Source organism: Arvicanthis niloticus, chromosome 9 (genome assembly GCF_011762505.2).
Source record: "Arvicanthis niloticus isolate mArvNil1 chromosome 9, mArvNil1.pat.X, whole genome shotgun sequence".
Taxonomy (NCBI): Eukaryota; Metazoa; Chordata; class Mammalia; order Rodentia; family Muridae; genus Arvicanthis; species Arvicanthis niloticus.
Window position 1 is genome coordinate 40,620,987 of NC_047666.1, and position 27,317 is coordinate 40,648,303.

General features: G+C 44.1%; 1 protein-coding gene across 2 annotated transcripts in view; it reads right to left on the bottom strand.

Moving 5' to 3' along the window:
- Pdzrn3 (PDZ domain containing ring finger 3) overlaps positions 1–27,317 on the bottom strand; it is a 223,298-nt gene that overhangs the window by 18,825 nt on the left and 177,156 nt on the right. For both annotated transcript variants that reach the window (XM_034511583.2, XM_034511584.2), the window contains 2 exons: positions 3,358–3,605; positions 336–423 (listed from right to left, as the gene is read on the bottom strand). In XM_034511583.2, coding sequence (XP_034367474.1) covers positions 336–423; positions 3,358–3,605 — 336 coding nt within the window. The remainder of the gene's footprint in view (positions 1–335; positions 424–3,357; positions 3,606–27,317) is intronic.

The following is a 27,317-nucleotide window of genomic DNA, read 5'->3' on the forward strand; positions in this document are numbered from 1 at the left end:
ACACAAGTCGTCATACCTGGCCTTTATGTAGGTTCTGGAGATCCAAACTCCAGTGCTCATACAGCAAGCACTTTCCCACAGAGCCACCTTCCCAGGCCTAGGACTTCCTTTTGATAGTTTGCTTTGGGGACCTGACTTTTAGACTTTGCCTTGAATTAATGTAAAGAGGAAGAAGCTGAGCCCTGCCTTTCAAGAGGTGGTGGTCATGTGGATTATTAAAGAAGGTACAGATTTTGATAATTTCATTATCATCCATAAACTACATTTACATGTGTAGAGAACTCTGAGCCTAATGGAGACTCCCTAAGAACGACAAGAACAAGGGTGGCTCCTACCTCCAGCTCCAGCTCTTCCCTGTCCATGTCCTGATGGATGTCCCCCATGTAGTCATTGGGATCATAGTAGTCATGGGATGAAGGGTGCCTGCAGAGAGACGGGAGGTTGTCAAGGCCCTGATTCTTGAATAATCATCTGTTTTCTTATCCCCAGCCACTGTCAGTACAGATCTCTTCCAGATCTTGTTCCCTTTGGATATGGCTCTTAACACCTCTGCCCCAGTGCTGCTATCTGCTCATGTGAAACCGTATAAGCTCATACAGATAGGGACATTATTTCTGGGGAGAATCTGTTGCCTCCTTCAGATCCTCAAAGTTACTAGGAACTCAAAACCAAACCAAACCAAACAAACACAAAATCAAAGAACCCACTATGCTTAACTTCCTCTGGAAAGAGTGAGTGTGCAGGTTAAAGGCAGGGTGGATCTTGTTTCCAGAGTTCCTTCCCTACCTCACCATCATGGATTTATCATGAGTTCATGTAACTGGTCTCTAGACAGAAGATGTGGCCATGTTCACTGCTGTTGTGTCTCAGTGTTTACTTTTAATCTTGATGGCAAAACCTCATATGTGAGCAACGCTCAGGTGTGTGTTGGCCTCTGAGACCAGTTTCAAGTGCCATGCTAGAAATTGCTAAGCTATCTGCTGACACAGTAAAATTTCACATTTATTTTGCATTCATCCTCTAGTGAGAAATGTATTTGCCTTCACAGCTTAGCCTGCTCATGTGTGTGATGTGTGTGTGTCCTTGAAGACAGCCCTGCTCACAGGTACTTGTGTGTGCATATGTCCTCATCCTATTTGAAAAGCCAGGAATACACGTTTTTAGGCCAGCACACATAAAACAATTTGAGCCCAGTGTCCCCTGGAAATGATGTTAATGGAACCTCCAGGAACAAGGGCAATGGGGACCAAAACACATTTGGCCAGTGGCTCTGGAGGAGCTTTGAATCGCACACCAGATGCTGATGAAAAGCTCCTGCCTCCAACGGCACTTGGCTGGGGACCCAAAGCACCACAGTTTTACAGGTCAGGCAGCAATCAAGGAGGCTCTGGCAGGCCCTCCCAGCCACTTAGTTTAGAAACAACAGATCAGACATGGGCAGAAGGGCAGTCCTTCTGTTTCCAGACCAATCAGGCAAATATCTATGCCTGCACTTAAGAGGCTTTTAGACCTGGGGATCCCACTGCAAGTTCTGGGCTTTCAGTCATCAACCTAATACCCCTGTTCAACCTCAGCACACAGTCTTGCTGTTGTGTGACCTCTGGACTTTGTGACATTTCTCAAGTTCCCTCCAGGGGATAAGCCATGTCACGTTAGCTAGACTTAAGAAGAGATTAGGGGTTTGGTCTAAAAGGCCTGTCACTCTGACGGTTTCCCATCTGAGAGTCACACATGGCCCTGAAGGGCTCATCAATAACACACGCAGTTCTGAACTGTAGTGCCAAGGCCGTGCTCAGGGAGAGGACCAGATGCTTCCCAGGATCAGCTGGGACACTGAAAAGTGTCAGGGCTGAGAGGTGAGAGAAGGTGCTCTGCTTTCCCACCACTGTCTTATGCTGAACAAAACCTCCCTCCGTCTATAGTGGCCAGTCTCTATAGGTAAATAATGGAGCATTCACTATAGTACTCTATAGGTAAATAAGGGTCCTTATTCCACAATGCTCAGTCTCTACAGACAAATAAAGGAGTACCGAACAGGACCTCAGTCTACAGCACCCTGTCTCTATAGGCAAATAAGCGGGTGACAGCTCTTTGCAACCTGGCATACTGTGTGAACGGTGAGCATTACATGAAGGTCCTGTCTTCTCCCTTTTCATGCTGTCAGCTGCACCAGACTTCATTCCTGTCAACTGGGGAATTAGCTCCAGTGGCAGATGACAGCTAACCACCAAACCCACAAGATGAAAAGCAAGCCTTTGTCCGGGATTTGACAGAACCATAGGAGATGTGTGGGTACTCCAGCTACCGGGTGACTAATAGAAATCCAACAGGTATGGCTCAGAGGCTTCTCTGGAAGAGCTGAAAATTCTTTTGAAATAATGCATCCAGGCAATTACCTGAGCTCAGATGGAGCCCAGATGGGGAAAGACAGGAGTACCTTGTGTCAGCTAAAGAGGCCATGCCCTCAGACTGCATGGTTCCATGGGCGAAAGCTAAATCTAGCTGGGAATCTTTAAGCCAGTGGTGTTGGTAGCTTTCTCACTTTTGACTTGTTCCTGAATTGACAGCCGCCACCACCCCTTCACTGAAGGCTTACCCGATGACCACCCTATGTTATTTCATTTAATTCTTCAACAATTCCACGAGACAGGTATGACTTGCATCCTTATCTTACTGCAGCATAGACAAACTAAGGCTGAGTGTGAGAAAGGAAAATGACCCAGACTCCATGGTACAAATTAGTTTGGGCATCATGTCTATCTGACCTAAAGTCTCTGAACGGATTCATGTCTTCCACAGATGGTACTGTTATGTAGAAAGACATTATCAAGGTGTTTGAGCACGGCTACTAGGCAATTGATACACAGCAGTAATTATTTATATGGGGTAGGCCCCGGGTTTAGTGCATGGATGTGGGCTTGAAATGAGACCCAAGAAAGCAGAGTGCAGAAGCTCCAGGGTACTTTCTACACTCAACAGCTTACATTGTTGCCTATTTAAAACAACAATCCGCATTCCCTCCAGTGGTAACTAGGGAAAAAACCTTCAAATTACCCTTTGCAGTGATTAAATTTTACTCTGGTACAACTTTTACAACAGTTGTAAGTAATTTTATTCTTAGAATATAATTTGAATAACTCTGCTCCAGGGCTATAATAAAGTCATTAATATGTCGGAGCAGTTTTGAGCAGGATTCGATTTATTGCCTCTATAATCAATAAAGTTAAACACGGGCAACTTGGAAGAAAATTATAAGATACATTCATTTCTTTCTCTCCATGGAAAGGAAGAAGGCAACCTTCCCGTGGTCCTTTGGCTGTATGTAACAAGTTAGTAAGTCATGGCTGGGATACTTACTCTTCAGGTAGCAGGTAGGGATCCAGCACAGGTGGGCTGGGAGAAGACATCTTTGTCAGGGCCATGATGTGCTCAAAGGTGATATCGGTTTGGGTGCCTGTGTCTACCAGCTGTGACTCTGAGGCAGGCGTGAACATCTTGGTTCGAGGCGTCCTCCTCAATACCTGCACCACGATTGGCTCCTTGGCTGTCTTGAAAGCTTCCACAGCCTGGTCATGAGTTGCTCTGGATAAGTCTTTGCCGTTGACCTATTGAGACATAATTAGAATGGGAAGATTATCATCCAGCAGAAACTGGAGAGATGCGTGTATGTTTTGAGGGCTTCTGGGTATAAACAGCCAAATGGAGGGAGGATGTTGAGAGAACCAGAGAACTTTCAGTTCTCCCCAGAGAGGAGCTGGTTGGGAGAGAGGCTAGAGTAGAGGTATACAGGTCTGGCATTAAGTAAGAAAGCACACAGCAAGGATGCCTCCAACCACAAGGTCTTTAATGCACTTTCATCACTTGTTAATCTTCCCCATGGAAGAAAAGAGCCGCCTCGGGCTCCAGGCCTTTATCAGGGAATGATAGCTAACTAGAAATTAATTACAGTGTTTTGTTTTTGCGATGTGTAGTCTTCCCAGTTTGTGTCAAGTCTTCCTCTTCCTTAAAACGTCCACTGCAAATACCAAGAAAATAGCATAGACAGTCCATAGACTATAAATGGAGAAAGAGTTCCAATGGCTAAGGGCAGGGTAAAAAAATAGCTAGCTGAAATTTCAGTTTTCCATTTTTCAGTTTGTCTAGCATGTTGCTACTCCTATAGCCCCAGTGTCTGTCTTTACTGAATGCCTACTGTCAACTCACTATTCTAGAGACCCAAAAGGGTAGGGCTATATTTATTTCTCTCCTTCTTCTTTCTGCTCTAGCCCCCAGGATGCCACATGTAAAGCCATGGGCATTGCCTGGTGAGTTAATACACAGGGTCCAAGGCTTTCCCAATGGTGCTGACAATACTAATTCCATGCAGCTAACACAAGATAAAACCCCAAGAGACCCTGTCTGAAGGGAATAAGCCAGAAAGTGACATAACAAGACAGCTGATGTCCTCTCCTGGCTACAGCTGGCTCACTTCTATTGAACGACGGACAGTGCAGTACTTACATAAATTCTACAAACCTGTGTGAGAAGCACCACATGAACATTTACACAGCAGCCCAAAAGGATGCATATAGCACCTGTGCAGATCAGGCTAAGTTTAGATTCTCCCATGTCTTGATGGACTCAATGACAAAAGCATGTGGGGTGAGGATGGGGGTCTCCGGAATCTGACTGTGGGTCACCTGTCATATCCCGTCTACACAGCACTGGAGAAAGACAGTGGTCCAGAACTGTGTCTCGGAGATGCATGTCTTTCCATGACACATGAGAATGGCATTACTGCTTATGGCTGGCTTTCACTGAGAGGGATTTCTGACACATGTGGGTAAGGATTCAGTAACCTTGCGCCATGTGGTTTCTCACCAAACACAGTTCAAGTTCACTCCTGAAAAATGCCCAGTGACTTCCCCTGTTACATCTAGGGATTAGGTGGCCAGAGACAGAGGTGCAGGGTCAGGCTAGAGGTCATATTCTGGCTGAGTTTTGGGTCTATTTTCTCATTGGATGCAGATTACGATGTTATGCTTCTTTGCGTTATTATGAAGTTTAAGATAATATACATAATAGTGTTAACACGCTGACATAAAGAAACGTATTAAGACACCAGTGCCGAAGGTCAGCCTATACCACAATAGTCCCTTTCCCAGGAGAAAATAGTCCACAAACCACATCATCGAGCTCTGCCTGGTGAGGCTGCCTTGCGAGACTTGTTTACTGAAAGCCTTCCAGCTTCCTGCCCATCTTGTGTTCCTAAGCTAACAATATACACATAAATCTTTTCAAGTTTCAACGTGGGATTCTCAGGGGGTGGGAAGTGGGGGCTGTAACAGATAAATTCCCGAGGACTTGACCCCTGCCACACAAGCTTCTTGACAAGGTATTTTCAGGATCATTACATTCCTTTAAAAGACGATGAGACAAGGCAGGAGTTTACTATCCTAGACGATCCATTTTTGCAGCCAAATTTGTTTTGAATTACCTCGTGCACATAACACTTATCACACTGTCATCTTGCAATCACATCCCTAAGAGACTTAGTGAGGTGATGACTCTGGTGCATGCTGGCAGCCAACCGAGAATGACAACCTTTATTCTCGGGATTAGCATGGCATCTACATTACACACAACGGTGCTGATGGTGACTGCGATTAGGGAGGGCACGCACACATCCAGTGACGTTTGGCCCAGTCAAATTAAATATCATTAACTCGCCCAATTGAGCAGATTGCCTTTAAAACACTTTATGCAGCTCTAAAACCAAGTAAATGGAATGTTTTGGAACAAGAAATGCTGATTGCAAAGTTTATCTTTATTATAAATTAAATGCCTAAGTTATTCACCTAAGGCTCTGGTTGGGTTTTCCACCCCCAACCCCCAGGGAATGAAGTACAATTATGGAGGAATCCAATCACTGAGTCTCGCTGGAGGCAAACCACTGAAAATATGACACAACACTAAGAAACCTTAAAGAGGCCCTTTAGTGTACGGTCTTTTGTGACAAGAAACAGTTATGCTGAGAGCACGGAAGGATCCCTTCCTGGCTCCACGGAGGCCCGGGTAAAGTTAGTGCTCCTCTAAAGAGGTACTTGTGGCTGTCATTTCTATCGTTGATCACAAAGACAGTACAAAATTGGTGGATAGTCCATCCGGGGCTGAAGTTCACTGGCAACCTATCTATCTTCAGTCATCTGCTCAATCAGCTAGTACTGGCTGGGGTTATTTGCCTCTTGGAAGTGTGAATGCCACCGGTAGTGTTTCTTGGGGAGCATAAAACATGAGCACATGGGAGTTACTTCAGAAATGGCCAGAAGACTGCATGGCAGATGGCATTTTACGAATATAATTCTGGAGCAGCTTGATTTGGCTCTGGAGACCCTGGTATCCCAGAAACTTAGGACAACTGCTTCCCCAACACAAAGACTATCTATCACAAGAAATACCACTGCCTGATACTGTCATATCATGCCATCTCAAAATCCTGGAGTGGGCCAGAGAGATGGCTCAGCATGTAAAAGTGCTAGGTGTGCACGTCTCTCAACCCAGGCTTAATTCCTAGTACCCATGTTTAAAGACCCCCAAAGACAGATGTGGTACCATGCATCTGTCATCCAAGGCCTCCTATGGTCAGAAGGGAGGGAAAGAGCAGAGAATGTCTCTGTAGGATATAGCTAGGAGCATGGAGACCCTGCTTCACAAGGTGGAAGGTGAGAACCAGCTCCTGAACACCACCATTCTCTGACCTTTACCCCTGCAAGCCCGAGTCTGCATTACCACACAGACACAAAGTGAACAAACAGAGTTCAAAACTCTGTTGGATGCCAGGCAGCTTCCAACGGCATCTACAACAGAAAAGTAATACCAAAGAGACATGCAGCACCCTCTTGAACTTAGTATCTATTTCTGACGAACCACTGGGTTTCTTGGGGTTAAACCTACCACAATCACCTCTTTTTCTATGACACGTGGAAATGATCCCAGTGTAAAATGGTAATGTAGTTTTAAAACTGAACCACTATAAATTGTGCCCCTGGATAAAACCCAGCTTTTATAGGGATCATTTAATTAAATACAGAGGGCACAGGTTCCATTTTTATAAAATATCACACCTCTGTTTTCAAACTAATTAAAACTTTGATTCCACTGAAACAGGAGGTCATGATAAACTACATGGTGGGAGAGGGAAGGCTTTCAAGCCCTTGCTTAATCTGGCAAGAAAAAAAAATCTCAAGAAATTTCTGTGTGTCTTAATTTATTTCAAATTTATGATCTGCTTCAGGGCTCAAGGAAGAGAAGGCGACTATTCTAAAATGTGGGCGTTATGGCAGTTAAGAAAAAATATGAGTCTTGATGAACAAATGGTACTTAAAGATCGTGCTGCTGTGTTACTTTTCAAACACACACACACACATGCACGCACGTACGTACGCACGCACGCACGCACAGAGCACACACGCACACATGTGCATACACATATACACATGCACACACATGCACACACACAATTCACCCTCCAGCACACATACACACACGTGCACACAAACGCATCCCCACAGCACATAGCACACATGCACACATGTGCACACACACACACACACACACACACTCATGCAACACCCCTCCAGCACACATGCACACATGTGCACACACATTTCTAGATTATACCTACGTAGATCTGGGTTCCTATGCAGTAACAACTTGAACCTACATAGGTAGCTTGGACTCTAAAAGGCACCTCAGGGGTGTCCTTGAGAATTTCTAAATGTGCCTTACAGATTTCCTTACCTGCAAAAACCCTTCCTTACTTCTTTTCAGTATCCCCACCAGTGAATTTGGGGCCTGAGTAATCTTTCTCTTATGTAATGTCAGTGATCAAACTCAGGACTGTGCACACAACCTGCCATTGAGATCCTCTGTTAGTGGACATTTTCTTCTTTAGAGGTCTTCCCACTGCCTCACTTAGGCACTGAACGTTTTAAAATCCTTTACCCTTTTCCTAAATAGAAATATATTTGACTCTAGACACTGAATAGTAAATTGATGTATTTAAAAATAATAGGTGCTAAAAATCATATACACACATACTTGAAAACACATCTTAAATAGTTTAAATGCTTCCTTCTCCAGTAACAGTCCTATTTTGATCTGATCTTACTCCTCTCTTTAGCATCTAGTCTTGATATCATTACCATAAAATCTCATTTAAATATGGCATCTGCATACCCACAGCAACCATTGGAGACCCTTATCGAAGAGTTGGAGGAAGGACTGGAGGCCTTGAATGATGTTAAAAAGTGTTGAATAGTGTTTTTACATTCATGTCACCAAATGATTTAAGAGTCAGGGAGGATCCTCATAGAAACTCAGAAAGATGCATTAAGAAGGGGTTGAAAACTTATAGCCTCATAGCCAATCCTGGCTATTTACCTTGAGAGAAAAGATTTGAGTGGATGGTCTTCAGCTGACATTCATTCTAAAGCCAAGGAAAAAGCAAGGTTCAGAACTAAGTGTTTTAGTTAGGAGAGATGACAGAGGTTCTGGTTAGTCAACAAAATGATGGACTGGGTGTTAGGACTATCTTTGTACCTCACTGGTACAAATTGGCATAATTATGCTCTAATTGTATTTTGAGAGAAAAGTTTTAACAGGAAGGGTGATATGTAGGAGGAGCTAAGGTGGGAGGAGTACTGAGAGGAAGAGAAGGAGTAAGGAGAGGAGAAGGCGAGAAGAAGCTAGGTGATGAGAGAGAGAAAGAGGGAGGGAGACAGGGAGACAGATGTTCACGTATCTCCACCAGTCAAAGATAGTTGATATATCTAGGTTGGGTATTGGGTTACACCTCTGATTGAGCAATACCAAACTTATAAAGCCTTTGATTAACATTTTTAAAAAAAAAGTGCATAAATGCAAAAAGGAAAAGGGGGCATGGGATAGGGGTTTTCTAAGGGGGAGAAATGGGGAAAGGGGATGGCATCTGAAGTGTAAATAAAATATCCAATAAAAAAAGAAAAGAAAAGAAAAAAATTTAAAAAAAAAGAGTTATCATTGGACTAAAGGGTTTCTATGGCCACCCTTTGAGTACTTAGGATAAAAGTCAGTACCACTATGTGCTTTGTCATCCCAAGCAGGGCATTCGAATCACAGTGCCTTAGTCTACCTGTCTGTGAATCGGGTTAGTGGCAGGACTAACTAATGTGATGATGGAATTAATTAGACTCTGCAGAGAAACTGCTAAAGGTTTGTGCCCCGCATCATAGCTAGTGCTCTATGAGTGTTAATTACGGTCTTCAGTGATTTGAAAAACTGACATGTGTGCTGATCAAGTAGTGACCGAGGCTAGACAGGGCTAAACATCCCACCTGGCATGGAAGTAAAAGCTACATTTCAAACAAATCCCCTGGGAAATCCTGGGAAGTGTGCATTTCTGGGTCCTGGGTCCCACCTGAGGTCTGACATCCTGCATCTCACTTAACCGGAACCTGGTATCAGTAACCCTTCTCATTGCTGTCCTCAAATCAATGACAAAAGCAACTTATTGTGACTCAGCCTGAGGTCAGCTCCCTAGGGGAGGGACCACGTGTCAGGAGCTTCGGAGGCAGGAGGCTCCTTGCTCACATCCAGCAGGGTCAGGAAGCACTGACTGGGGAATCCCGTTGCTCAGACAGTTTTCCTCCTCTCCCGGTCTTTATCGAGTCTCACACCCAAGCCCAGGGATAGATAGTGCCATCCTTCTCCATTCATGGCCGACCTTCCTCCATCACTTAATTCCTTCTGGGAAAGCCCTTATTCACCTGCCCAAACGTGTAATTCCTTGATACTCTAGGAGTTTCTTAATCTGAGCAACTTGACAGTCAAGATGACCACCATAATCACATCTTCCTAGCACAGCCCACCAAAGAGTAGGCAGTATTAACAATCTTTGCATCTTGGATGAGGAGATAAAAACATGATTAGTTATCTAAGCAACTCCTAATACGGTGCTCATGAATGTTAATGTTTGATTTGTACCAGACACATTGGAACCTCTGAGCTGCATGGCTAGGAGGCTGCTATTTGACCTGAGCTCTAGGAGGTTCAGGTGTTGAGACAAAGGTATGAGGCACAGGGAAAGCAATGTGGAGAGGAAAGGTTGACCTTAGATAACAGAACAAAACACCCTGATGCTTGGGTAAAGAACCAAGACTCTTGTAAAGGACCAAGTTTGTTTGTATGTGTCTTGGTACAGATGCCTGGGCTTGGCTATGGGATCCAGTAGACCCAGTCTACTGACCTTTCCCAGGAATCATCTACATAATGGCACCATGTTTAATAAGCAGTAGTTTTTGATATCCACTCTTATCCCAGGTCCTACCTGCTTAATGGCAGAGAAGCTGAAAGCAAGGGAGTTGTGAGCCTGCCAGTCAGTGTGCTTCTTCCTGAGCTGTCACATCACATCTTCATGTGCATGTGCCCTACAAACACCCTCCAGGTGTTTTATGAGCTCTTCTGATGGAACTCCAATTAAAGCGGTGCAGTTAGGACAAAAGTGATGTCAGTCATATGTTAATATGGGGAAAAAAAACCATCAGCAACATCACACGTTTGGAAGTTCTTTAATCCTCAAGCGAGGCAGGGCCATAGAACACATGTTAAAAAATGTTTATTGGATGGAACAACCTCAACTTCATAAATTTTCCTTATCAGGATAATGCAATTTCCCAACTCTCTTCACATAGCACAAAGGGCAGGCAGTGGATACCAGGGAGAAGCAGAGCTAATGCAGACCTGCTGGAAACTCATTCCCTGGCTCCTGTGGACTTGTTTCTCCAAAGTTTAGGGGAACTCGGACAACAAATGACTAGAGAGTTTTTTCTTCCTCCTTTGTTTTCCTTCCAAAGAAACAGAACTATAGGACGTAGCACTTGGTTCAAAAGCTCATTTTGTCTTTTCATAGCCAAAAAGTTCATCTCAGGAGGCAAAACTTCCATCCTCTGAGAAAACGCAGTTGTATGAAACCACACGGTTTGCAGTTCACACCCACCCAATGACACTGGACCTCAGGTCACTTATGAGCCCGGTGCCAGCCTAGAGACAGACTTCTGGAAGAGGGAGTAGGCTGTCCCCTCTTTTTCTAGAGTTTTGTCATCTTGTCTCTCCAACAACAGTTTAGACAGACTATAATAATTATGAATTAGGGTAGGGATTTTAAATGTTCCATGGACCAAACAGAGGCGTCTACTGACAGCCACCCTACCTTTTGTTTCTTTAACAGTGATGTTTAGCACTTCTGAGCATCTTCTAGGCACCACCCACTATGCACAAGCATTGTATACACAGTGGCATATTCATTAAGCTAATAGCCCATGATGCTGTGACCCTGAAGGCAAGCAAACCAGAAGTGGGAGCTGCCCCCAGAGAGTTTAGAGTCTGGTTGAAGAAGACAGTCTGTAATATGTGAAGGAATGAGAATGGGGAGGGCGGGGGGGGGGGTCAGAGGAGCAAGTGCTAGGTCGAGCAAGCTTCCACAAGCAAAAGATGCTGAGCACAAAAAGATAGATGTAAGGAGGAAGGGAATAGATCAGACAGGGGTGTAGTCACACAGCAAGACACAATGGGCTTACGAAGGATTGTGCACAGAAGGATTCAGATGCTGAAGTGAGGGCTGAGACTAAAAGCACATTGAGGACCCTTGGAAGGCACACGTGAGATGGCTTTTCAAGATTTAGTTTTTACAGTGTTTACTGAAAGTATATACTGTTAAATTTATAAATAAAATGAAGCAATAACTGTAGTCACATCAACATGTCTACCATCTTTTCCCTATCTTTTAATCACATCTATTTAGTATTAAACTTATAATGTATATGTGCCAAGAAAGTAGAGTTTAGAAACTTGTATTAGAACTTTTATTGTGGCATTCATTTTTTTTTTTTATTTACTTTATGTCCCGCTCACCACCCCCCTCCTGGTAACTCCCTCCCACAATCCTCCCCCTTCCCCCTCCCCCTCCTCTGAGATGGTGGGCCCCCCTGTATTCCCTCACCCTGGCATATCAAGTCTCTGTGAGGCTAGGTGCATCCTCTCCCACCGAGGCCAGACAAGGCAGGCCAGTTGGAAGAACATATCTCACAAACAGGCAACAGCTTTTGGGATGGGATAGCCTCCCCCGCCCCCCACGCTCCAGTTGTTCAGGACTCACATGAAGACCAAGCAGCACACCTGCGACATATGTGTGGGGAGGCCTAGGTCCAGCCTAGTGTGGCATTCTTAATGGTCACATTCACGGTTCAAAACAATGTCACTCTTGGTGATTCTCCATATTTTCATTGAGTCCCATGGGGACTTTTAGTTTAGTTTAGTGTTTTTTTTTTTTTTCTTTTTTTCTCTTGCTCTCCCATCACCTTGTCCCAGGCAGAAAACTGTAGGTCCAGAGCCTGTAGGTAGGAGATCATCCTTGTGCATGCATCCTTAGAATACTGGATCTATAGTTACAGCAATGGGATCTCTATGGAGACTAGTGGTGTGTGGGGGGGGGGGCACCATTTTGTTACTTATGTAGCTGATATACAAAATTAAATCATAGAACTCCTGAACTTGGCTCAAATTCTGTTTCTTTTCTTTTTATTTCAATTTTAGTTGAACTTGGTAGGAAAATTTAGGCTGGAGAAGAAAATATTACTTCTTTTCTCCAGTGTGAAAAACATTTCTGACATTTCTGGTCATTTCTTTGAGAATTTTATACAATGTGTTTTGATCATACTTACTCCTCTCTATTAACTCTTCAAGTTCTGTCCATACTTCCCTACCTGTTTTGATTTTGTCCTGTTTTAAAATCTAGGCAAACATGATAGGATAGCACATGCCTATATCCCAGGACATGGGAGGCGGGGCAGAAGAATGAGGAGTAGCCGGCCAGTCTTACTATCCAGTGAGTCTGAGATCAGCTTAGACTGTATGAAACCCTGTCTCAAAACCGCAACAATGATAACAAACAAAACAAAACACAAAATAAGAAAATTGTCAACTAATGCCGACTCCAACCAAACCAAACCAAACCCTTCAATCTCCCAGCTCCAATATCATTTATAATACATATGAATACTCCATGCAGGGCTTACACTAACCTGATGTATGTTTATTGAGCTTCCAAAATATTCATAGTTTTGATGCCCTTCCTTGAAAGGAGAGACAACTTTTATTACTAGAATGTATAAATCCTAAGTCGTCTCCACTAAATTATGCAGGTACTGAATGGCTACCATGAGAAATTAGTGTGGAATTCTGGGAAATATTGGCTGTGCATGAAGAACCAATGAGAGTGAGTAGGGTTGACTGACTTTGAAGGCGGCTTCGGGGGGAAGATTTAGAACCATCATGAATCAAAAATAAAGTTAAGTTTGTACTTCTTTCTCCTAGATTTATAAATGTGGCTGGCACACGGGACAAAAAGAATGATGGTGACATTCTGGGGTATTTATCACCCGTAAAGTAGGAAATAAAACGCCTCGCCCTCTCAACTTTGCAGTTGCTGAAGGGCTTTAAAGAATGGTCACATTATAATAATTGATTCTTGCTTTTTTTGTGATTAGACCTTGAGAACGAGAATGGCAAAATGATTCCATATCTTAGCAGCCGAGAATGTCAGGGATGCAGGGGTGGTGACATGTTTGTTGAACGAGGCAGAAATTTAAAAAAAAAAAATTAAGGCTTTTTATGGACAGAGCAAACTGATTTAAAAGCACCACAAGATCCATGAGGTGTGTGCCAGGTGATTAAATGCTAGGAGCAGATCCTTAGAGTTGGCAAAATGAAAGTTGGGAAATTGCTCTGAATGCTGATTTTGTGTAGTTTGTGTGTGTGTGCGAGAGAGAGAGAGAGAGAGAGAGAGAGAGAGAGAGAGAGAGAGAGAGAGAGAGAGAGAGGGAGAGAGAGATGTTGTCTTCAATCACTTTTCAACTTGTTTCCCGAGACAGGGTCTCCCACTGAATTTACAGCTCAGTAATTCAGCTAGGCTGGCCAGCCAGTGAGAACAGCAAAGATCCTAGCATCTCTGCCTCCCCGGAGCTTGGATCACAGACATTGCTCCTGCGACTTTCAGTGTAGATGCTATTGATTTTAACTCAAGTCCTCATACTTGGGTAGCAAGCCCTGTGGTTACTGAGCTACCCCCCACTAGCCACGACGTGATTTTTTTTTTTTTATTATGTCAGAAGCTTTGTAAGCCTGGTATCCAAGGGCTCCTTCATTGTTTCAGATAACCCCACATGGTCTGCCTGAACACTAGCCATCTTCTTAGACATAATTCTACACCTCCTGCCCTAATCATTCTGCCACATCCTCTAAGCAGGATCTGGATCGCCAAGTCCTTTCCTATCCAATGGATATTCAGTTAAACTCTTTTAATTCCATTTTTGTGTCCCATTTTTAGTGACATATCTGGGTGATGGGTCCTTTGGAACATCCTGTCACGTCCAGCAGCAATCATAGAGAGAAGCATCTTAACTGAGGTCACCTGAAGAAGGTCTGTTTATTATTTTTTATTGACACAAGCTTTTATTTAGTCTCCAACTGATTACATTGCCAAGGTTGGCCTTGAACTATGATCCTCCTGGCTCCAGGTCCTAAGGGCTAGGATTATAGGCATGTGCCACCATTCCTATTTATTTAGTGCTTAAGATCAAACCCAGGGTTTTGTGCTTGCTAGGCAAGCGGTCTACCAACCGACCTGTATCCAGTCTGAAAGTCTGTTGAGATGATGAAACAACCTCTGAGATGCTCCAGCTGAGTTCTCACTGGGGTCTTAGGGGTTAGCCTGGCTCAATTCAGCAACCTCTCATTTGCTGTTGAATTGATGAAGAGTTTTAATCATGCCCCCCCCCCCCCAAGGACTGTTATTTTGAAAGGAGGCAGAACGCTCCTTTCATGGGGATGTAGAAATTAGCGTGTGGATACAGTCTCTCCAAGAGAGAAAAACCTGCAGCAGTTTCTAAGATGATTTATTACACACTGGTAGAATTTGCTAGAAATCTACCAGGAGGAAATCATCTGGGAAGGAGTTAATGAACCAAACAAAACACTTGATAATGCAATTAGAATACTAGGAGACGGAGGGGATTTTTTTTCCAGAGAGAGGAGATGGGGGATTTGGGGTGAGAACATAGAGGCTGAGGTTGGAAAAAAAGAAATGTAACTAACTGTTTACAGTGTATAGCTATCAGAGGGTGGAAGGAGAAGATGGGCTGATGATTCAGTACAGTGAGTCAGGGTGCCCAGCTGGGTGGAGACAGACTCTCAGCGTGGCTTTAGCCGAGTGCTGTGCGGCTCTGAGCAAAGCGAGGAGATTGCTAGCGGCAAAAATCTGGATTCCCATCCCGAGGAATGGTGGAGACAGCCATGGGAGGGTGCACACAGCACTCTAGTTGCTTGAGGCAACAGTAAATTTCCCCCTGCTTTTGTTTGGGTCTGAGATTTTTCTTTCCCCTTTACATCTCTTAGCAGAGTTTGAAATCAACACAATAAAGGACTATCAGCTTTATGTACTCTGACCTTATTTCCTTTAGCCTCCCAGATGACTGAAGGGCCAAGCATGGAACCGTGATTGAATGTATATGGGGGAAATTTCAGGCCATGTCCTTGTCCTGGGCACTGTAATGTAGACTGTATATAACACAGGTTATGTTTGATTTATATGAATGTAAAATCTAAATAAAAATGCAAGAAGATGTGACTGCAAGCCCCCACCTTCCCTATATTAGTTCTTTAGCGTGATAAGAATGTGTGGTCATAAACACTGTCTATTCCCAAGTGTTTTTATATCCTCTAACTGGATAGTTCCATGTTAAATGTGATTGTTCTATGGAACAAAGCCAGCATGTGAGATACACACACGAGAGAGCCTTATTGAGATACCTGCCCTTGAAGACCACAAGCTCCTCCTGCTCTGTAGTCTCACCCAGGCTGATAGATAGCTCCATGCTTCTAGCCTGGGTCTCAGCCCCCTTGGTGCTCCTAGCCTTTGCCATGGGCCATTATTGCTCTGGGAGAACTTGGTGGAGCTCTCTCCCTGTCTCTGGATGGAAATTACTATGAGGACATGCAAGTTCTACATTATGTCCAACTATTCCCTACCTCGTAGATTGGAAGTGTTCAAAAAAAAACAAAAAAACAAAAAAACAAAACAAAACAAAGAAACGCTGAAACTTGAACATTTTTCTCCTAGTGATCTATACATTTTCGCCACTAGGCATTTCAAAGAAGTAGTGCTCCTGCCTGTTTCTCCTAAAACCTGTTCTCCATTGTTCCTTTCAAAGAAATGACTTAGCACCAATGATAACCCAAGGATGTTCAAGAAAGTTGGCCTTTCTAGATGCACATCCATCAGTATACCTGTCTCTATGGATACCTATAACTCCCCAATTTTGGAAGCCTGGCTTCTCTCACTTCCTCCAGTGTTGCTTTATGTTTTGGTCCCCAGAGCTTTGACTGCTCATCTGACATGTCCACATTCAGAGCTGCCACCATGCCTTAGAGTGTCTAGATACAGCATAGTCTCGAACACTGCCAGCATTTAGAAGAACTTTTACTTGTGTTTTGAAGGAAGACTGTAAGGTGCTCAGATGCCCAGTTATTGTTCTACAACTACTCAGTGATAGAGCCACAAGCTTTTGGACAACCTGATAATTCTAGACTGGGACAGTGTGCAGTGGAATCCCTCTCCTTCTTTAACAATAACCAGGTTGACTTATGCATGAGTAAGGTATTAGCCTGACACCCATTTCACCTCCAAAGCTGCAAATCACTCCAGAAGGAAACAGTATAATTTCTGTGCACATACTGTTGTGCTGCAGTGGTAGCAGAGCCAACCTTGTCACTCTAAAATGCAAGTCACCTGGTGACAGGGACTGTCCTCTCCCCTGCATTACCATGAGATACAGGTATGAGATATCCATTTATGTGTGCTGGAGGAACCCATGGCAAACCTGTCAGACAGTCCTGTGTCCCAATGCTGTTTCTGTTACCCACTGGCTGGGTGACCCCAGCAAATCAGTCATTCTATAGCCTCAACTGTCTCATTTTTAAAATGGAAATAACAAGAGTGTCTGTCTATACTGGGAGAGTGGTGTGAAGGTGACATGAGAGTCTTGTCCCTAAAGTGTGTCCATGACAATCATTCTCTACTCATTCTCCACAGTAGTGTATCATGAAGATGACAACCGAATATCTTGTGCTGGATCCTTGCTGGCAATGCAAGGGCAAAAGACACAGCACTGAACCTCCTCATGTTTTCCAACTATGGTTGGACAGGGACTCTAAACCCTCAGCTGAGGGGAAGAGGCTCAATGTTTTGTGCTAAGGCCTCACTGGTGATTTCCTTCCTCCTTTGGTCTGGGGGAACAGGCACTTCCTTTCAGGTTCCAGATGTTCAATGAGATGTTTTAGTCTATGTAGTTAGGGAGAAGTCAGACAAACACTCAGGACAACACAGACTTTAAATGCCTAGTCCAATGATACAAAACCTGGATGCAAAAACTTTCCCCGGGAAAGAAAATAAGGGCAATCAAAACAAAGACCCCAGGTCCAGGGAAACAGAGAAAGGCAACCAGTGTTACTCCAAAGCAGGAACGCATGGCTATGGCTTTACATGGAGAACATGGTAACTGGTGTCTAAGTTGCATAGAGCATGCACTACAAGTTACACCCGACAGTCACCTCATAACTACACAAAGAGGAACACAGTGCAGATGTGGGGTAGTATGACTGTGGGTGGGGAGGGTTGACATTTTTTTTCTTCCCACCTCCTGTTGGTGAAATTATTGCTCCAAAGGAGAGTAACTTCCTTCTACCTTTCAGAGACTCCCCAAATAGAAAGCAGCTGCTTGATAAGGCAAAATTGGCTTGTAATTTTCTGAGTTTCCTTTTATTAAGATGCATGCCACTTTTAATGTAATATGCCTTGGCACTGTGGGTGGATATGGGAATAGATGGTTACCATGTATGGAAAAACAGGAGCTTGTCATCAGGGTAAACTGCTTAACACGCTGGGAGAAAACTGTGGTTCCCCCAGATGTCGCTCAAATTAACTCTGTGCCCATTGGTAGGAGGCTGTGCATAGTAAATCTTGCCTGTATTATTCGGGTCATGTGTTCCTTTTCACAAAAGAGACATGCTTGGGCCTTCAGATTTCTTTAGCCAGAAGCATGCAAAATGCAGGGGATGTTTATATAAAAAGATGAGCTCTAACTGGAGTCTGACAGATGCCTTCTTTCTTTTTCAACAAATGCTATAGCGCGGGAGAGGAATTTTACTGCTGAAGAACATGCCATATTAAGAAGACTTAAAGCATCATTCTATACTCTGCCCTCCCTTTCTCTTTCTTTTACAATACTGGGGATTTGAACTTAGGGTCTTGTGCATGCTCTTTTCCATGTATATACATGCATGGGTCTATGTATGCATATATGTGCTTGTGCATATGTGTGTAAGGCACATGTGTGATTGCACATGTGTGGAGACTAGAGAGGTTAACACCAGGTGTTTTTCTCAGAAACAGTTTTTACACTTGTTTTTTTTATTGTGTGTGTGCATCCTATGTATGGCACTGTGGGGGGACATGTATGTGCCATGTCACATGTGTGTAAAGGTCAGAAGACAACTTGTGGAGTCAGTTCTCTCTTTCCATCCTTATGTGGGTGCTGGACCTTAATGAATTTAGGTTTCTGTGGCAAGTGCTTTATCCACTGGGCACTTTAGACTTTTAAACAATCTTTATAGCCAGTCAATCTCATCTCCCTCTGAATATTTATGATTTAGATTCCTTCAGAATTTGGGGTAGGAAGAGATTTAAATATATATATATATATTCTTGAGTCGCTTCTTAATAGTTGTATTAAATTGTACTAAGTATTGAGTAAACACAAAGACATCCAAGGTAATAGATACACAGAGAATGCTACAATGATACCTGTTTGAACTCACTACCCCTTGAGACAAACATTGCCAACTTGACTGACAAGTAAAGTACCAGGACTAGCCAAGCAAACAAAGTGGCCTTGGGGAAGGACTTGCTGTCACAGTCATTAGGAGTCACCACATAGCTGCAGTGCCATGTAATAGCTATTGAATGCCCCGATCAACAGGACAGAATAGAAAGGCCAGGGGTAGGTTCCAACACATGGAAAAACTGACATTTCCTCTTCTTGGGTGGAGAGTTGGACTTTTATCTAAGGGATACTAGAAAATTCATTTATGAAAAAAAAATGTAATTGGACTCCGATACCGCATCATACACAAAGGCACAGAGAAAGACAAGACTGATGAAAATCTGTACATAAACTTATAAAATATGCATGGAAGAGAATAAAGGAGGCTATCTTTATGGCTTTGAGGTAGAAAACACACTTCCTAACAGATGCACAATACAAACCACAATAAAAAAGATGTATTTGGTTTCCTCGACGATGTCAGAAAGACACACAGACCTCTGCAAGTATGGAAGAGACTTTCCAATACTTTGATTTAATGAGTCGGTACACAGGCTATGCCTTTAAAAATCTTGAAAGCCAAGAGAAAAAGATGGAAAAACTCAACAGAGAAATAGAAACTTCAGCAGGCCATTTCACACACAAAAAAGGAAACAAATATAGAAAATACACTTAACAGATAAAATCTGGAACCTCATTAAAACATGCTGAAGTGACATAAGGTATATCTCCCCTAAGCCACTTGAAAAATTAAGAGGTCAGATGGCACTAAGTGTTGGCTGTATTATTGTAGTGGGTTAGCCTGTTGCTGCTTGTATGCTAATGCTAGTTTGGGACCCCCACACTAGTTGCCCCAGAGATGAACACAGATTGGTTAATAAAGATGCCAATAGCTAATAGCTGAGTAGAAGAGACATAGGTGGGGTTTAGATTTCAAGAGCTAAATAATAAGATGCCAATAGCTAATAGCTGAGTAGAAGAGACATAGGTGGGGTCAGAGAAGAAGAGGAAGAGGAAGAGAAGGAAGAGGAGGAAGAGGAAGAGAAGGAAGAGAAGGAAGAGGAGGAGGAGGAGGAGAAGAAGGAGGAGGAGGAGAAGAAGGAGGAGGAGGAGAAGAAGGAGGAGGAGGAGAAGAAGCAGGAGGAGGAGGAGAAGAAGCAGGAGGAGGAGGAGAAGAAGCAGGAGGAGGAGGAGGAGGAGGAGGAGGAAAAGGAGGAGGATGAAGAGGAGAAGGAGGAGGAGGAGAAGAAGATGAAGGAGGAGGAGAAAGAGGAGGAGGAGAAAAAGAAGAAAAGAAGAAAGAAGAGAAGAGAGGAGGAGGAGGAAGAGGAGAAGAAGGAGGAGGAGGAGGAGGAGAAAGAGGAGGAGAAGGAGAAAAAGAAGAAAAGAAGAAAGAAGAGAAGAGAGAAGGAGGAGGAAGAAGAGGAGGAGGAGGGGGAAGCAGCAGCAACAGGAGGAGAGGAAGAAGAAGGTTGGGCTAAGGGTCAGGAGAGCACAGTCCTGAGGGCTGCCCAATTGGAGTTCAGAGCAGCTCAGCTGGAACATAGTAAATAGCAGGTAAAACCCCAGGGCTATTGATAGGATAGTAGATTCCAACAGCATGGAGGGTAGGCAGCTGCCCAGCTATTGTGCTGATTAAGGCCGGGATTTTAATAATCATTACTACGTATTATTTTCCCTTTCCTCTTGGTGACGATGTAAGATGAGATGATGCCTGTGTGATGAGGTGGATTAACTTGGCAGAGGGGGACACAATTGCAGATGACAATAGAATCCCTCAGAAGAAGTGTCACTGAGCTATGACAATGCCAGTTCTAGGTGCATCTATACATAAGGGAGGCCTGACACTCTCCCTTCCATGCCTTTCTTCCTATACCTACCTCTTTCTCTCTCTCTAGTCACCCATACTTCTCCCAGAGCAGTGGTGCTTTAGGTGCAGCATCCAGACTGGCAGCAACACATAGCACTTAGGAATAGACCATGATGCCCAGGGTTCCAATAAGCCCTGGAGGAGACTCCAATGCAAGGTTTGGTCTGAGAAAAACCTTGGGAGAATTTCTGAACCTTGAGACTGATTTGAGGACGCAAGCTCAAATGAGATTCATTCCCTTACATTTTGCAATTTTGACAAGTTAAACATCAAAGAGACAGAAGTTTCTTTAAAACAAAAAGTGGTGTGAGAGTATCTTTCATCCCCTGTGAGTACTGGGATGGAGGGTGAGGTGAGGGAGACATGTATAGTGTGGAGACTTGCGTGGAGATCAACTTGGAAGCATCTTCTAAGAAGGTTCACCCTCTTAACGAAGTGGTTCTCAACCTGTGGGTCACAACCCCTTTGGGGGACACATATCACATATCCTGTATATCAGTTAATTTATATTACAATTTATAACAGCAAAATTACAGTTATGAGGTAGCAACGAAATAATTTCCCGGAGGTCACCACAACATGAGGGACTGGATTAGAAGGCTGCAGCATTAAGAAGGTTGAGAACCTCTCCTCTAATGGTTAGAGTCTGACCTAACACATAAGATACATCCTAAACGCGTGTAACGGGAGAACCACAAACGATTGGCCGATGGTTAATTTTCACTGTTAGCTCGACAGGTTTAGGATTATCATGGAAATACTCCACTGAGTGCATTCATGAAGGTATTCCCAGAAATCCATCCTTGATACGAAAAAGCAGGAAAAATCCATCCTTGATATGTAGGTGGGACCATCTCACAGGCTGGGGTCCTGGATGGAATGAAAAGGGGACAGGCAGCTGTACACTAGTGTTCCCCTCTTTCTGATTCTTGGTTGTAGATGTGTGCACTGTGACCAGCTGCTTCGTGCTCCAGCTGCCATGTTTTCTCACTATGAGATGGACTGTACCCCAAAACTGTGAGCCTAAACAAACTCTTCTCCCTTAGGTTATTTTTATGAGGTATTTGATCATAGAAAGGGGAAAGTAACTAAGAAAATGGGTCAATGTTTTTATTTTTATTTTTTAATTTTTTGTAGTCCTGGGAATGGAACCTTGGCCCACACACTCTGCTCCTAAATTATTCCCCAATCCCAGCCAATGATGCTTAACTGGAAGATCCAGTGAGAAGGTAACCTGAACTGCCACCCCTGGAAGTGGAGTCAGCTGTCATGTTTTGTCATCATGGTCATAGCTGTATGGATCAGTGGCAGAAAGATGCTGGTACCCAAACTTACTCCTTCTTAGAATTCTGAAAACAAAGAGTGGCAGTGTCTGTCCTAAAAATACATTCTGTTCTGGTAGAAGTCTGCCTATCACCATCCACATTGCTAGAAATTAATTAGATTATTGTCCTCCTTACTGTTGTGAGGGGAGTGTCTGCACAAGCAGGAGGAAGTGTGGGATTTCTCAGGAGCAAGGATGCTGCTTCAGTGGGATGTTGGGCAGAACACAAATGGTGGCACTGTGGGCGCACATGGAGACGCACGATGAACTTTTACAGACAAATCTACAGTAACCTAATTCACGTGTGTGAACTGGACATTGTTGAATAGTTTACTTTAAAAATGTTATTCAGCAAGGATTGGGGATATGGCCTATGGTTTAAGTTAGTCAAGAGTTTGCCTGATATCTGTGAGACCTTGAGTTCAACTCTCAAATACTGAAAAAAACAACAGCTTCTCAAGCAAAATAACTTTTAAAAAGCCAACAGATGGTTAAACTTTCTGTCTGCAGCTATGTGTCTGCAATGTGACTTCTGTGCTGCCTACGCATCCAGCACGGACTTCCGAAAACCTGCCAGAAAAGTGTTAGTCCAGCTTCTTCCAGGATTTTCGGCTTAACTGAGAAGCGAGACCAGTGTGAAGGTACACCGTGCTCCCTGAGGGTTCATGGGATATGGATCGATTGATGAGGGTCCCAGCTCCTGATATGCTGACTCAGCAGGTCTTAGGGCTGGGTCCACTTTTGAGAACTAGTGAGTTCTGTTTCCTTTAGGAAACAGAAAGAATCTTCCACAGTCAGATAAACTGTCTTCCATCTTTAACTCAAATCAAGGGTTGGGTGCAAAGACAGTTGTACATTTCTGCCAACAACTTTCCTTCATTTCTGCACTATTTCAGTTTATCCTTTACCCTGAACTGATATGTATAATCATACTGGTTTGAAAAATATTTTCCTGATAGGCAGGTGACCGGATATGTCAAAGGGTCCTTTCCTCTGGAGTTTACCAATGGACTCATAACTCAGTGTGTCCTTGTGTGCCCTTGGCAAGCTTGAGGGAAAGTGGGTCATTCTGAGTAGGACAAATTCACTCCTGACATGTCAGGGCAGCATTGACGGTCAACAGCTCAGCCGACTACATTTCACCAACAGTGTGACACCTGTCACATAAATGAAGGTGCTTCTGTTAGGAGCCGGTTTTCCAGGACTTGAGACCTGAGCTGCTTTCCTGCTTGACCCCACAGTGGTCGGAGAACTCAGGGTATCATGCACAGGTGTGATATTATTCGGGGGACAGCTGACGGCATTCTTTTCTGTATCCTCCACCCCTACAGGTTAACCATGACCCTGCATCTCTTAATGAGCACAATGGAACGCATCTATGAAACCTGCGTTTCTCTTCACGCTTCCTATGTTTCTTCTTACCTACCATGGCAGGTGTGTGGGTGATGGAAACACAGAGTGACGAGCTGTTGTTTCCCCGGTAGACCTGTCTGTTGGCAATAGAGACATGGGCTCATTTGTCATTGCTAAAACCCACCTTGGACCAAAGTGGGACCCATTTAATACAGTTCTCATTTAAAGCTTGCTAAAGAGGTCTTGATGGTTACTGAGTTACATGGCAACCAGAGAATGATGCAAAGCACCTCATGGGGACGACATTTGGGGGTGGGTAGGAGGCTGCGGATGGGTGATAAGTTGTAGAAACTATTAGGAAGGGAACTACACAGAGATGAAAGGATGTGGAGAGGACTTCTTGGTCAGAGAAGGTCCGTGAAGGGAAAGCCCATTGCAAAGTCTTAAGAGGGAAGGATGAAGGTAGATACAGACACTGAAAGGGGATCTCCAGACCAGGGCACATGAATCATGGCAGGAAGCTTATGGAGATGTAGAAGGGGCCCAGGGGCAGTTTTAAAGGTCACCATGAAGCAGTTCTCTTTATTCTAATGGCTCCAGGGAGTCAATGAGCACAGGCTGAGTAGAAGATCCTTGGCACATGGTTGAGCCCTAGGGCTGAGTGAACAAACTAACAAGAGCTATGTGTTCCTCTCCATCCTCCGGTCTCACTGCCTGGGTCCAGTCACTGCCATTATGTGCAGTTCCCCATCCTCTTTCTATAAACATATTGACTATACCTATTTCTTGTTCCTCAAAGACACTAAAGAATCCAAGGTGCTCCGGCAAGGATATCTGGAGAATAATGAGACTTCCTGAATTCATAGTGCAACAGGGAAGACAGCATTAATATGACAACATGGATGTGAGGCAGAGAGACATGAAGGGAAATGACAGTGGGCAGGGCACAGCAGGCACACTCTGTAGGAAGAGATTAGTGATCCACAGCATTGAAGGGATGATGCTCAATACAGGGATACAGGAGTGCCTGGGAGCACAGCGGCTTGCTTTATAGGGACATGATCGTATTGTATAGCATGGTAGAAATTCTCAGTGTGGGGATGCACTTGTCCTTCAGAATGGAAAGGCATGGCATGCTGGGAAAGGTTCATGCAGGGATTTAGCAGTGGGCGGGACATGTGGAGACAGATTAATAGTCAGGGCACAGTGAGAAGGCTCTAGGTAGGGACACAGCAGTGGGTGGAGCTTGGGAGAAGGGATGGAGCAGTGGGCGGGGCATGCTGAAAAGGCTCCAAGCAGGGATGCAACAGTGGGAAGGGCATGGTGGGAAGGCTCCATGCAGGGATGGAGCAGTGGATGGGGGCAAGATGGGAAGACTCCATGTAGGGATGGAGCAGTGGGCAGGGCATGATGGGAAGACTCCATGTAGGGATGGAGCAGTGGGCAGGGCATGATGGGAAGGCTCCATGCAGGGATGGAGCAGTGGAAGGGGCATGATGGGAAGGCTCCATGCAGGGATGGAGCAGTGGACGGGGCATGATGGGAAGACTCCATGTTGGCCTTGATTCCACCCCAGGCCATTCTGTTTTCATTTCTTAACACTAAAGCAATTTATGATCCACTGTTTACCAATGAGAAAATAACATATAGTAACAGATAAATACACACATTTAAATAGCAACTCTTGTGGCCATAAACATAAGGGGTCTCAGTCTATTTAGGTGGAAAGAGATAACCTAATTTAAAAAAAAAAAAAACTGTATTTGCAAAAGGGGTCTCACAAAGTTCCTCAGGCTACCCTTGAAGCTCACTCTGTAGCCGGCGTTGTCCCAAACTTGTGATCCTCTTGCCTCTGCCTGCTCCAGCAGCTGGGATGTCATACCTGGACTGCTAGTCCTGGGTGAGCCTTCTGTTTTCAACCCTTTTTCACCCAGAAATGAATGCAGAAGGAAAACTCGCATGGAAAACAGTGCTTTTAGCGTTGACAGGCTGCTTAAGCAAACACACTCCTATTTGCAGGAAACTTGGCCTGGCTCAGCACTGCTGTGTGGAGGTCAAGTTTATGTTCATCCAATTAACTGCCACCGACTCTGTCCATACTTAATCATAGCACGGCCTGGCTGCTTCACAGCCGACTCACAGTTGCTCTCCAGCAGTAAACTCTTCTAATTGAGTATTGCACACAGCTAATTAAATATGAAAACAGGATTGTGTGCAGTCAAGTTTCCAGCCTGCCTCATAAACTTGCTGATTCTCATTTGTATTTACCAGAGAAATCTGGGCTTTCCAAGCCTACTAGTTAATAGGTTGATAGGGAGAGGGTCACAAACAAGGACAGCTGCTATGTTTGGGGACAACACTGTTACTGGGTAAAGTATATGCTTTTTAAAAAACTGGTAACTCTTCTGCAGAAGGCACAACTTTAATCTTAATACCAAGGGCCAAAGGATCAGGGCTTTTTAAGATCATCCATTCAGGGAAATGCCTGGGACATTAGTGGGAACTTTCTGCTGCTTTGGAGGTCATTGATTTCTCTTTGTCCACCACACATCCTCCTCATGGCCTGACGGAGTGAAATGACAAGCTTCAAGGGGATCTTTTTTGATAGTACAGGTTCTTCAACCACACAGGTGAGCAGCAATCTCAACATATACACTCACCGGCCCTCCCTCCCTCCCCCCCCCCCATGTATGTGCATGAAGGGGCGAGGTCACCATCTAGCATAATTCCTTAGGAGCCACCAACTTTGTTTTTTGACACAGGTTTATCTCTGGGTAGTGTCTATCAGAATTATTTCCTTGCTGTCTCATCACAATCTCAAAGAAGACTTATCTGAGCTTGTGGGCTCTTCCTGCCTCTGCAGTCTCAGCTCTGTGGTTACAAGTAAGCACAACTAAACCTGGCTTCTGTGAGTGTTGGGGATCAAGTTTGTGTCCTCGTGCTTGCACTGAGTGTAATCCCTTTATCCCAGTTGAGTCTCCCTCTAATGTTGGTCATGCAACTCACTGACATTGCTGAAAGTGATTTGTGTAAAGAAAGGTTCTCAGACCTAAGAATTGTGGTACAGATGTGACACCCAACCTCACTTATAATTCCTTTGCATGTCGATTGCTTTATCTTTGATTGGGGATAATGAAATCTCCTGTTTCCAAGCTGCTGTGTGGATTCAATGGGAAACCAGATGACTGGCATTCAGTACATTGCCAGTACACACTAAGCATGGTGTAGGTAATGTTGTAGATGTTTCCAAGTGTGTTTTCCTTGTCAGTTTGTAAACTGGCGTGAGGACTTTAGGTAAGTGAGTTACAATTTCTAGTTGGAAACAGAATTCCCTATCAGAATTATTTCCCCGTTGACTCATTACAATCTCAAAGACTACTAACACCTCACAGACTCCCCAGAGGACTTTTGGACGGATGCTACCTCCGATCGTCTCTATTCCCTTCCCTGACTCTCTACAGGGAGACCTGCAAAATACCCAGACAGCCATTCCACTTCTCCTGCTATCACAGCTGGCATCCAGCCTGCCCTGGAATCATAGGTGTCCAGCTAACAGAGTCACAGGCCTTGCCATGAGTCTTTCCCTTCCTTTCCACCCAGAACTTGGCAGCCATTCTTATCTGGCTTCCAGCCCCAGAGCTGAGAGGCTGGAGCATGAGATTCTTTCTCTTTGCCATCCAACTTCCCCAAGTAGAAGATTACACCCATGATCACCTCCAAGTACCTTTCTTTTGGGCTTCTTTTTCTTTCCCTTGAATTAGGGGGTCGAAGTTATCTGATAGGCTGATCATTTCAGCTACTAACTTAAGCTTCCCAT